The 12,344-nt window shown below is 40.9% G+C and overlaps 1 protein-coding gene across 4 annotated transcripts in view; it reads left to right on the top strand.

The window, feature by feature from the left end:
- Positions 1-12,344, top strand: part of crocc2 (ciliary rootlet coiled-coil, rootletin family member 2) — a 44,876-nt gene that overhangs the window by 4,451 nt on the left and 28,081 nt on the right. For all 4 annotated transcript variants that reach the window (XM_014332847.2, XM_014332842.2, XM_014332846.2 and 1 more), the window contains exons 4-6: positions 10,346-10,513; positions 10,604-10,687; positions 12,059-12,162. In XM_014332847.2, the coding sequence (XP_014188333.1) occupies positions 10,346-10,513; positions 10,604-10,687; positions 12,059-12,162 (356 nt within the window). The remainder of the gene's footprint in view (positions 1-10,345; positions 10,514-10,603; positions 10,688-12,058; positions 12,163-12,344) is intronic.

The following is a 12,344-nucleotide window of genomic DNA, read 5'->3' on the forward strand; positions in this document are numbered from 1 at the left end:
TATATATATATATATATACATGTATATAGTTGATATCAAGCACACTAGAGCATTGACTGCAAAAAGCTTCGTAGGTTTGAAATGGGATATGTTTACTGTGAGCGTCAGTGTAGCGCTGTTTTTTCCAGTAGGGAAGCCTGTTTGGGGGCTGAACAAACTAACATTGAAGGAAGACTGAAACTCCACTTAATGTATGGTAGTAAAAATCTAAGGAGCGGAAAGGGCAGCATACACATGCTCAGACTAAATTAATTTGACTTTGCACGTGTATGTATATCATACTTTTTTTAATGAGTTGCTGTAGAATTACAGTTTACATATTAAGGTAATTACTGTATAAGCAACCATTGTGTGTGTGTGTGTGTGTGTGTTTGTTAGTGTAAATAAGAGTGGGGAGCGTGGTTCATGAAGGGTTTCCTTGTAGTCTGTTCAGGTAGACTCGGACCTCCTGTGCTCACGAGGACGCGTGTCTCCCTCCACGGCCCCCCATGGTTGCCCCTCCATGTTTTGGGGGAAAATTGTGAAGGTCACTGGCCTCCTCCCCGAGGACCGTTGAAGAAAAACCTAATTTTTCATAGTGCACAAAGCAGCCATTTATGATCACACTGCCCTCATTCTGCTGCTTAAATCTAATGATCTCGCACTGCTTGCTTTGCTCTTGGAATTCATTTTAAAACCGTGGCTATAAATAAAACGTATTTAGGTTGGCTTGTTTATTTTGTGAATATTTTTAGAAGTGTGAAAAGGCACTAAACAGACGAAACTAAAGCACAGCTTGTGGATATTTGATGCTCAAACCCAAAGAGTAGCAATTTGAATCTGAATATTTTGTTTGGTGGTGACTCATAAGTCAAGAGGTTCATTATGAAACTCCTGTCAAGACTCATTTATTATACTGAAAGCTCTTGTCTTCGTATTATTTCCTCTATGTAAAAGCAGCTTGATTTTTTTGGCAGCTTTGCTTTTATGTGATGGTAATGCAGTTTGCTCATCAGTACCCGAGAGCCAAAAATGCTTCCTTGACTTTGACGCTAACATTCAGGCCAGCAGCCTTTCATTCACACAGATTTCTCCATCAGCACTTACAGCTGAAGGGCTCATATCACTGAATGTATCACATACATTGCATCCAAGTAACCTCCGTTTAATTAATCAGTGTATTGTACCTATGTCAGTATGTCTCATTTGCCCCATATATAGCAGCCAGAGAATATCACTGTGTCAAAAATATGATTGGTCAGTAATTCAGAATTGCTTATTGGCTTTCAGTGTTAACATTGATTATCAGTGATATTTTCCAGCCTTGAGCATTTGTAGCTGTTCCATGAGACCTTGTGTGAAACATTTTAAGTCAGCATTTGTCCGAGGTGCCCTCAGCTTGAACCTTCTTTCCTCTGTAATTTGCATTGACTACTGTGATTGAAATTTCTCTTGATAATTTCCACATTGTTCATAAACCTGCACTCTGCATTTTTTGGTGGGATAAATGTACAGGCCCACCTGGAGTATAGGATTTCTAGTGCTAGTTTTTGATCAGCTAGTTTTTGATCAGCAACACACTCTGGAGAGCTTCTCAGTTGGGGGTTGGGGGCAGTTTTCACCCTGCCATCCAACAGCTACAGTCTCACAGCTGGAATATGTCCCCTGCAGTCCTAGGGGCTAAAATAACAACAACCTTAGCCCATTTTATGCCATAACTTTGTGATCAGGCTGATGCATTGTGACTAGTACGAGAAAAAAAAAGTTTCTCCAAGGACGCTAGTCTTCCTGTCTCCATTTCTGTGTAATTGTCGCGTAGTATTTTTCTAGCAAGAACAGTGAGGGATTCCAAGATCAGACGACAGACTCGATCTCTCCAGTGTGTCCTGGGTCTGAGAGTCTCAGAGTCTTCCTCCTGTGGGACATAGCGAAAACACCTCACCTGGGAGGTGCTCAGGAAGCATCTTAATCAGATGCTTAGCCCTCTTTGGGTTGTCTCTTTTTTAAAGTAAAGGGGGAAATGCTGTACTCTAAGCCTCTCCTGAATGACTGAACTCCCGAGGAAGTATTTGAGATTTTCTGTCTCTGAAGAGGCCACCTTTCCAATATACACATATCCACATCCACACATACACAATATCCACAGTGGTAGGCCAAAACTTAAATAACTCCAGAGTTGAATACCAAAAGGTAATAGGTGGTATAAACACAAAAGTAATAGTTGACAAATCTCAAATACACCAATTTATTTGGCCATGCCAACAAACAGAAACTAGCATTTCTACTTAAGTACAGAATGTCTTTACCTCTGATTGTTTTTAAAAGAATCACATCATAATTACCTCACTACAACAGGTACAATAGTTACATCGATATAGATGATGTGCCAATCCATCTGTCAGTCTCTTGTTCCTGTCTCCTTGAACCTCCTTGTACCCCATGACACATGAACTTCTCCACTTGAATAGGAACTCGTCCTAAGCCACTGTGGGTATTCCACCCTTTTCTGGCCTCAGACATAGAGGTGCTAATCCTCATTCCAGCCACTTCACATTTGGCATCAAGCCACTGCCTTCATAGATTGATGAAGTCACATCGTCGATAAAAATAAAAGATGTGACCCTAAAACCAACAAATCTTGAAACTCTTGCTTTTTTGGCTGCACCTTGAATTTCTGTCCATAGTTATCAGCAGAATCAGTGATAAAGGGCAGTTCTGCCAGAGTCCATTAGCCACTGGAACAAAGATGAACTAAATGAACTAAAGGAACCAAGCTCTCACTGCACTGCCCCCGAAAAAATGAAAAACAACCAAACAAACAAGTCAAACTGCCAAATATATATATATTAAGCAATACAATTATAACTAATATATGCAAATTATTATTTAAAATATCATCACAAGGTTTAATGAGCATTTCGTTTTCAAAATAAGTTCATTTTCTTGTGATTATTTCAATGTTGAGGCTTTAAAGGGTTAACAATTGTCCTAATAATGCATACCGTCGAAGCACCACTCACAGGACACCGTGGGGGGCTTCAAGCTGAGGTCAAATCCCTTGTCCAAATTCACAAATACGAGTCAACAAGTTGGGCAAACTCATAAGCATCCTCAAGTATGATTCTTGAGTGGATAAGGAGCTGGTCCAGACTTCTCTTACCAGGAATAAAAGTGCATCAAATAAAGTTTTAAAAGCTTTTTTTTTTTTTTTTACTGAAGTTCTACTTCTGTTACACAACATTCCAACTTCATTCATTGCTCAATCCAGTGTGCCAGCATTTGCCTAATTGCACCAGAGTAATAAAAATGCCAAAAACGAGAGAATTTCACCCACCTATATCTTGAAACCACACGTGAAAAACAAGTGCCACAATCTGTTTCGTTTCCCCTGTAGATTTAAGGGTTCTTTGAGTGCCGTGTCTCTATATCATAATGTTTGTGGCCCAAGTCAGTTGAACAAAGTGTGTGACAATTCAAAAACATACATTTTGCCAAGCTTTCCTTAAGGCTCTGAGCTGACAGAAGACTGTTAACATAGTGCTGGTGAAGTCACACCTGGACTCTTAAAGCCTTCCTCTGTGTCTCTGTTAAGTCACCCTTCGCGATCCCTGGTGACCCCAGAAAATTGCACCTGAACCAGGATAAACCTTGACCTAGTTTGTGCGTTGGATGGCCTCAAGAGGTTGGAGAACATGTTGGGGTGAATTCTGAACCTTCTGTGTTGCTTTTGGAGGCCTGCCAATGTGCATTTTCTCAGACACGGACATCCATACCCTACTCCTGAACACTTAGAGATTGCCTGCACAGTACTGCGGTGTGGCAGTCAGTTGGATAAAGATAACTCATGCTGAATGATTTCTGACACCAACTGCCATTTGCCAGTGCCCTGTGGAATTTTAAATCCCCCGGGTCTCTCCGTAAGAACCCTGTCAAAGAGATAAAGTCTGTTTTTAAGTATTGTATTACTGTCTTCTTTTACTGTTCTACCCCCCTCTGTTCCTAGTTTGTTTTTCCTGCTGGCACAAACCCATTCATTTATGCTGCAATTTGAATGGAAAACAGCCAGAAAGTCAGACTGTCTCAAAATTGTAAAAATTAATTACTTTCCCCAGAGAAAGAAAATGCTTAAAAGCCCTCCTGAAGACTGAATTTTTTGATGAAAGTATTCCATTAAACCTCGTAGCCTTTGACATTTCTTCTGCTTCTCATGTTACCTAACTTTAAAGTCAGACATAAAGCCTACTTTTCAGCTCTTTTTCACATGTCAGAGATCTCTAATCAGATGTGAAGTCTGTACTGATTGAGTTTATGTATGTATGTGTAGGTTTTGAATTGCATTGTCCTTGCTGGACACATTTGTGTTAAGCAGTGCAAGACCAGCCGCGTGTTTGTGAGCACTAAGCTTGCATTATGAGTTTGCCATTTTTACACAGATCACTTGTATCCCTTACAGGCCATCACAGCAGCTGTCCCCATGACCCAAAAGTTCACTCTATGGTAACATGCTCTCAGCAGTCCCTCCTCTTTTCCTTCCATTCTCCTTGTTTGTTATCCCACATTGTGTAATTACTGTCAGTGATGATACATAAACAGCTTTCACAATCAGCTGGGGCTCTTTCACAGAGTCAGCACTCAGGGGGTAATTTGAGGGGAGGGAGGAGCGGGTGAGCTGTTCAAGTAGGACAGTAAGTTTTTGGGCAGCTTGGGGGCGATGGACATCCGCTCCAGCTGTGTTTAGGAATCTGACAGATAGTGCACTCCATTAATTCCCTTTATTAAGCCTCTGGGTCCAGGCCAAGCCAGAGAAAACGATTGCAGCTGTAACCCTTCACATGCTGGCTGGAGTGCGCACTCACGGCCAGATGTCGCCCTGGGTGAACCACAGATAGAAAGAAAAGAAGACTGAGGTTGTGAAATAGTTCCTGGATAAGGCAGAAAATTTATATCTTTGTTGAAAAACAGGTATGAATTCACAATGTCATATAGCAGAAAACGAGAGAATACGCTTCCCAAGATACTTTATCAGATAGATAGTTATCAGATACCCAAATGTAATTACATTAGGTCAGTGAGAAGATATTGCAATCCTGAGATGCTAACTGAATGGGCTGGATTCTGATCTTATACCACATGAGCAAGGCAGCAAGTTTTGGCACAAACACCAAAGACTTCACAAGGGCCTTGAAAATGATTCTCTTGTTGCTTGCTGGCAGATGAATCAAAGCAAGATTATCCCTTGATGTTGTCTGAAATATTTATCAAAAGAGACAATACAAGGAGTGGCAGAAATCATAAATATCAAGAAGTATAAAAACTCTAATTCAAAGCACATTTTAAGGGCCTGAAAAGTCTTACACTTTGGAGCCATAAGCAAGGCTCAAGAAACAGATACTTGGAAATTAAAAAGAAGAAAAGAAAAGAACTCAAAGCGACCATATGGAGGAATAAAGTATACCATGACATAAAGGCTGGTTTTTGTATAAATTGCATTTTCGGCATTATTGCAGAATGGCAGTAGATGACCTCAAAGAGCAGAGCTATGTTAGGATTGGGCTCAGCTCACTTTAGGGAATCATGAAAGTTGATCGAGGGTGATTGTGCTCTGAAGCAGATCATAAATAGCATGGGTGTTAAGCGAGCGCAATTCTGGGCCCACGGTAAGCCCTGTAAGCCCCGAGTTAGTGCAGAGGGAGGACTGGGATTACTTGCTTCTCTCTTTGGCTTTACAGTCACCACTGTATGCGTGTGTTGTGAAGGACAATGAGTTCAAGCTCACTTGGAGATGTGAGTGATGAGAGTTAATGATGCAAGCAGAGCAACGGAATAGATGGTGGTGTAGGAGGGTTAAGCAGTGGTGGGGTTCTCCACACCAGGCTGTTATGGCACCCTCCTGGGAGCTTCCTGCAAGGAGCATGGTTAATCCGGAGCAGCCCCTGGCCTCCTGCTTTACAGCTGACTGGGGACAAACTATAAAAAAGCGTCATCTCTGTATTTTGTGGAGTAAGGGCGAGGCGCTGGCAAGAAGCCCATGTGCTGCAGCCATGTATGAAAAAGCACAAACAACCCTCGGTGTCAGGGTAGGGTGGGGCCCTTGAGGAGTTACCAGGGTAGCCTGGTCATTGGGTGCATCAGGTAGTTGGGTGGTAGGGATGGTGCAGGCTAAACAGGCACAGATGCTGATGGAAATTAATTTCTTGTGCTTTATAAATAAAAGACAGTTTGACTAAATTAAAGAAAATCTGTGTTTTCCTGACCTTCAAGCTCTAAGGGGCTGTATCCATGCAAATCTAGTTTTAATGGTCACATATTTTATTTTTTAGAAAGTCAATGAAGTCCAGAGAATAGAAGATAGTCCTGATAAAGCTGTAGCTGTGTTCTACATTAGAGCTTGTGATATGAGTGTTCTAATAGTGTACTGCAGCTTTAGGTGTGTATAAATTCTCAGTCTCATTTAATCCAGGGTTCAGACATGATCATCATTTCAAGCTCATCTAGCAACTTGAACTAATGCTCTAATACTATGCTAATTCCAGTTTCAGACACAGTGAGTTTTCTTGGAATGTACTTATCATGTACATATCATTCCAATAAGTACAATTATTTACATCTTTACTACAGATTTGCCTGCAAAACACTGTTTAAACTGCTGTGAGAGGACAATCCGCGGCCATCTTTGCAATTACTGAATATGCATATGGAGAAGATGAATATAGTCACCATGATGCTGCCCATTGACTTTAAAGTAGTCATTTTGAACACTGAATGTCAGAATTTTGGCCATTGCATCTTGGTTTTGTGAAACTAGAAATGATCATGTTTAGATGACAAGGGTAAATCACAGGGTAATAAAAAAGCTAGAATTTCATAGACAAGAACTAAGCCACAAACTTCTAGGACAGACTGAACATGACAAACCCGGTTAAGGGATCCAGTTTAGTAAGTCAAATTAGCAGCTGTTGGTGTGGCAGCTTTTGGCTGTAGCTACCTGTGTTGGTGCACCAATCGATCTGCACAGAATGAGACTAGCAACAACGTAGCAACGAGTGATTATGGAACAATTAGTCCAACTCAATGAGCAGTGATAGGGAAAATAACTATTAGCAGCTTAAAGTAGGTGCCCCCAAGAAAATGTTTCTCATCTATAAGGGAAGTGATTAAAAGAGGTAGTAAAAACATTAAAGAATTATCCATGCAACTGGATCCTGATGTAATAAAACCCAAATGTTTAACAGAAATGAAGAGCTGCTGTGCTGGTTGAGGAGTCAAAGAGTTGGGTTGACTGGGAATCTGGACAATCAATTTTTGTGGTTTTTATTATTGTTATTGTCATGAAAGAACAAAACAATATTAGCAAACTAAATCTGCTTATTGTAGCAGGCTGTAAAATTGTTTATTTCTGCTGTTAAGTTGAACATATTAACATGGCATCTATGAGGGTTGACTCACTTTTGGGCCCTCAAGTGGCCACTGCAGTTTTCTTCATTTTTCAGGTATTACTCACCAAAATTGGTTGTTGGGACATTGCTACAAATCTCTACGTGTTAGTGCATAGAGTGGTTCAGTACTGTTGTAGAATAAAAGAAATGCAAGGCTCAAATTATACATGTATAAGATCCTTATGCACGTGCATAGACAAGAGGCATGAAGATATATCGCCCATCTATTGTAGCGCCTGAATTTACCAGGATCCTTTATCTGAATCCTGCATTCTGCACCGTGTATATTGAAGTAATGGATATTTTTTGTTGTTGTTGTTTGTTTATGTTTCTTTTTATCACAGTGTTGGATTTCTTTTTGATGTGGCTACGAGAGTTACAGTTTCAGCATCACATGGCACCGAATATACATGGCGCTCATATCCTGTAGTATTTATAAAGTGCATGCTTGTTAGTAAGTCAGTGTTATTGCTTTAGTTGTGCCAAAATACTTGAAAAGATGCATAATCACCAATGCTCCACACACAGCTGTTTCCAGGAGTCCCTTTAAACACAGCTGCTGCAGTGCTGTGCGTTTCAAACACTCCACCCATGTTGTTCCTCCCTTCTCAGTCCCTAAAGCTGTCACCTCAACAACGGGCAGTAAAAGATGTTTTTGTGCTCCCCATGTCCTCAGAGAAAAACACCAAAAGCACAGAGCCAAGTGCGTGATGACCGTAAGTGTAGTTTGTAGTATAAATTTCTGAAAGGGCATTTGAAAATGTGTTAATAATGGTGGCAAAGTGGCTGGGTCCAGTGTTGAACACTGAGACTATTGTCTTGGCTCTCTTGGAGCCTGCTGGAGAGATTAAGCACCGAGAGAAGAGATGAGGTACAGAAGAGAAGAGGGAGGGAGTGGGTCGCAGGGTTGATTTGACGAGCTTGGATGGTGGTTTGGAGCGTATTGCAGGGGAGGGGGGCTCGCTCGCTTGCTCTCACTCTCTTCATCTCTTTTTAAATGAGAAGTCGGCAAGGGCAGCTAGAGGCACGCAGTGTGTTGTAGTGCTCTAGGGCCATGTGGTTTGTATTAGTGAGGACAGGGTGTCTGGCACCAGCATAGAGAGTGGGTGGTGCACAGGGAGTTTAGGTTGTATGGGGTTGAGAGGTTACAGGACATTTGGATTTCAGATACGGGAGAGAAAATGAGATTCCACAATGAGGAAGACCAGGACAGTATTGATATTATCACCCCTTACTCTGTCTTTAGCTTAATACTGCTGCTCTTTAGATTTTTAAAGCCAATCAAAATTTGACATTTTTGATTTGGAATGTATTTCAATGAGCTAAAATACTTTGAATACTTTGAAATACTTTACTGAAAACAGTAATACTCGAAACCACAGAAACTGCGTAATGGTGATTGAGTCTAAGACAGCATGGCAGAGCTGGGTACTAGTATGAGTCTAGACAATGCCGATGAAGATGAAGCAGATGGAGACTTAGATGAGGCTCTTTGAACGACCAGGATGAGGAAGACATGACGAGGAGGTGGAGAGAGGTGCAGGGAACAGAGGCTGATTGGCTTGTTTGAGGCAGATAAGAAAATATCAGAACACAACAAAAGAAATGAGTTGACACCATAGGAAAATGGGAAATTATGTCACGGTTTGCCCTGGCAGACCGTGGGGATGTGTGGAAGGAGGACCCGAAACCTGGACTCTTTAGTGAAGACAGTGCGTTTATTTACAGTGAGGTAAATAACAGATGCATACAAAATTCCCGTTGCTTCCTAGACTCCCGTGTGTGTGTTCACCTCCGTGCTGTCCTTCTGGTTCCTCGTTCCGCCTGCAGGAAAATAACAGAAGCAGCCGTCAACACTGACCCCCGCGGGCATACACGATCTGCACTACCGTACACTGACGCACACTAACTTGGGATGTAACGCAATGATCCCACACCGGTGGGAGCTCCAACACTCTCCTAAATAGCTCCCCCGACAAGCCCTGATCAGCAGCAGGTGTGTGGCAGGGACTTCAGGTGTGGCCAGTCCTCCAGCAGGGCCACACCCATTAGGCCTGCAGGTGCCTGTCATCCATCCTACAGCCACACACATATACACACACACACACCCTGCCTACACATACAATAAGTGGAACACAGACATGACAGCATTGTGCAGAAGACACACACATCACAAAATAATAATAATAATTATAATAATTATAGTCCACCCCGAGTCCCCGGAACCGGGTCCGTGACAAATTATGTGAATATTTTATACAGTAGCTACTGATTATATAAGATAGACCTGCATTCATCTATTTTCTGCCACATATCTGAGTCCAGGTTGCAGAGACAGCAGTCTAACCGGAGGTGTCCAGACCTCCTTCTCCCCAGTTACCTCCTTAAGCTGTCCAGGAGGGAAACTGACACATTCCCAAAGCAGGAAAGAGACATAATCCAGGATTGCTTCCCAGTTGGATGCCTTAACTGGAACTTTAGGTTATGATAGAGCAATGAAAGCCCAAGCTCCATCCATATTACTGCACTGTTCCTTCTGCTCCATTCTTCCCCCACTCACTAACAAAACACCTGAGATACCTGAACTTTACTGCTTCTGTGTCTGCAGTAAACAGGAATAGAAGAGTAATAGTCTATAAAATAAATAAATATTAAGGTAGCCTTTTGTTGCACTTTGCAAAAACTCCTGTCTTTATGAATAGTGGGTGATTTTACAGTGAGTACCATACAGCAGAGAGAGTTCAAGGCTTCTCTGAAACTCTGTAAATAAAAGAAAGTTTAGGTTTTATAGAGAAGAGACTTCTGAAACTTCTCAAAGTCCTTCTGATAAACTGGTAAATGAATTCAAAGGCCATGTGTGATGTGCACAATGATGTGCATCCTTCTAAGGCTCTGTTGCTTTGTTGTATTTGTTTGTTGCTCTACTCCAGCTTGATCAGATACTGATGTTGCAGCCAGCGGTGGACTCAGACCAGCACAGTGTATCAACAGAAGCTATGCAACCACAGAACAAGGAGAGAGCCTATAGGCAAAAACTGCTGGCCTATCAGGAAGCCCAACAGAGACAAGTCCAACTTGTTCAGAAGCTGCAGACCAAGGTAGCTAGAAATGGATCTCAGAGTTTAGACACCTCTACACGTATGCCTTGAAGCTTCCTAACCATCCGTCTTGCATTTGTCTTATATAAGGTGATTCAGTATAAGAAGAGATGTGGGGAACTTGAAGAGCAAGTTCTGGAGAAGACTTCGGAAACTGAAAAGATGAGATTGTTGGTGTGTTTTTACGACAGTATTAGAATCAGTACTGCTTCGGTATAAATTAAAAATTTAAGTTTTATAAGCCTACTAGAGTCATCTAGAGGTTCATCTGCTCCTTACACCCAACTGACTGTTAAGCTGATGATGCATGTTTAAAACAATCTTATAAAGCTCTTTGTTTTTTATAAATCTCAAATGCAAATGATCTCGCCTGATAAAGAAGGAATGTGGCACAATGCCGGGTGATATTGATAAAGTCCGTCTTAATTATTATCACAATTGCATTACAGTCAAATAATTAAAAAAGTAATGTTTTACATTTTTGCCCTTTTTAATCTCACACAAAATAATTATTCAAAATTAATTTAAATATAATTTAAAACTATCAGCTATTATAACTCAATCTGGAATTTATTTTAGAATCACGTTTAGGTTTTCAGACAAATGAGCATATTGTAAATGTATTGGGTTTGAGCAAATATTGGTATTTTACCTATACCATTTTACTACTCAATATACAGTATCACCATTACTAATGAGTTCACTGTTTAATAAGCAGTAGAGTCCGTTTTTGTGTGATCTTTGACAGCTGTTAACTTAGTCAAAGTTAGATTTTTGATGCTTCTCTGCTCTGTGGACTTGCTTTCAGAAAGTACCACTTTTTTAGTTCCATTTATATAAAAGATGTACGTAGCCTCTGTGACCCACTGGTTTTTAACACTGAAGCTTTAGTGTTAGCATTTGTCTGCTCCGTGTTGCTTTTCTTGGATGCAGGAGTAACCTTATTTTGAATTTTATTAGCTAGCACTAACAAGCTTTGTAAACAAGCCGTGTCCAGAAATTGTACAGATGCACAAACACAACATCTTCTAATTAGTGATAAGTAATATAAATAAAACACTACAATTTCCCTCACCAAAAGTTAAGCACAATCTTCCTGGGTGGTCTGTACCAAGAAAACCCTATTAAAATGATTTTTTAAAAATGGCTGAGGTTAAGTGCACTGATTTCACTGAGGCCTGAGGGCAATGATTGGCTAAAGCTGCCCGTGTGGGAACACCTATAAATCAAAGATACCAGGCTGTAAATTTTAGCTCAGTTTTGGTACTAACCTCAAGTGGCCATTAGAGGAACTGCATTTATTGGCATTGTCTTTTACCCCTGGAAAATGTCAAACACTAAATGTACTGCATTATATAGTGTATAAGCTGTTTTAGACACACAGGTAAACTTTATTATGTCCCACTTTTATTCAAATGCACTTAAATGTATCAAATTGCAAAGCCCACGCAGAGACTTTTGATTAGTACACTGTAATTATGGTGATTTTTGTATATGGCCTCATGGTTATCAGGATGCCCGTAGTAGTTTTGTGTGTTTGTTCAGCTGCAGGGCCACCTAGACAAAGTCGAGTACCTGCAGCGGGTTGAGCAGGATCTCAACGTAGCTATCCAGAATAAGTCAGCTCAGCTGGAAGAGGAACAGAAAAGGTGAGTGGTGGGCACTATGCAGTGGAGGTACCCATGTTACACAGGCAATAAAAAAATGTGTCTTCTACTCATAATTAATACATAACACTGTAAAAAGTGCACAAAGTAAAAATCCATAAATCAGAAAAGCTGTATCAGAAGGGAGGGATGCAAGAAATTTGCTTCTGTTTTCTTTTTCTGTT

This window comes from Haplochromis burtoni, unplaced genomic scaffold, assembly GCF_018398535.1.
Source record: "Haplochromis burtoni strain Fernald_Lab_line unplaced genomic scaffold, NCSU_Asbu1 Contig_13, whole genome shotgun sequence".
NCBI classification, from domain to species: domain Eukaryota; kingdom Metazoa; phylum Chordata; class Actinopteri; order Cichliformes; family Cichlidae; genus Haplochromis; species Haplochromis burtoni.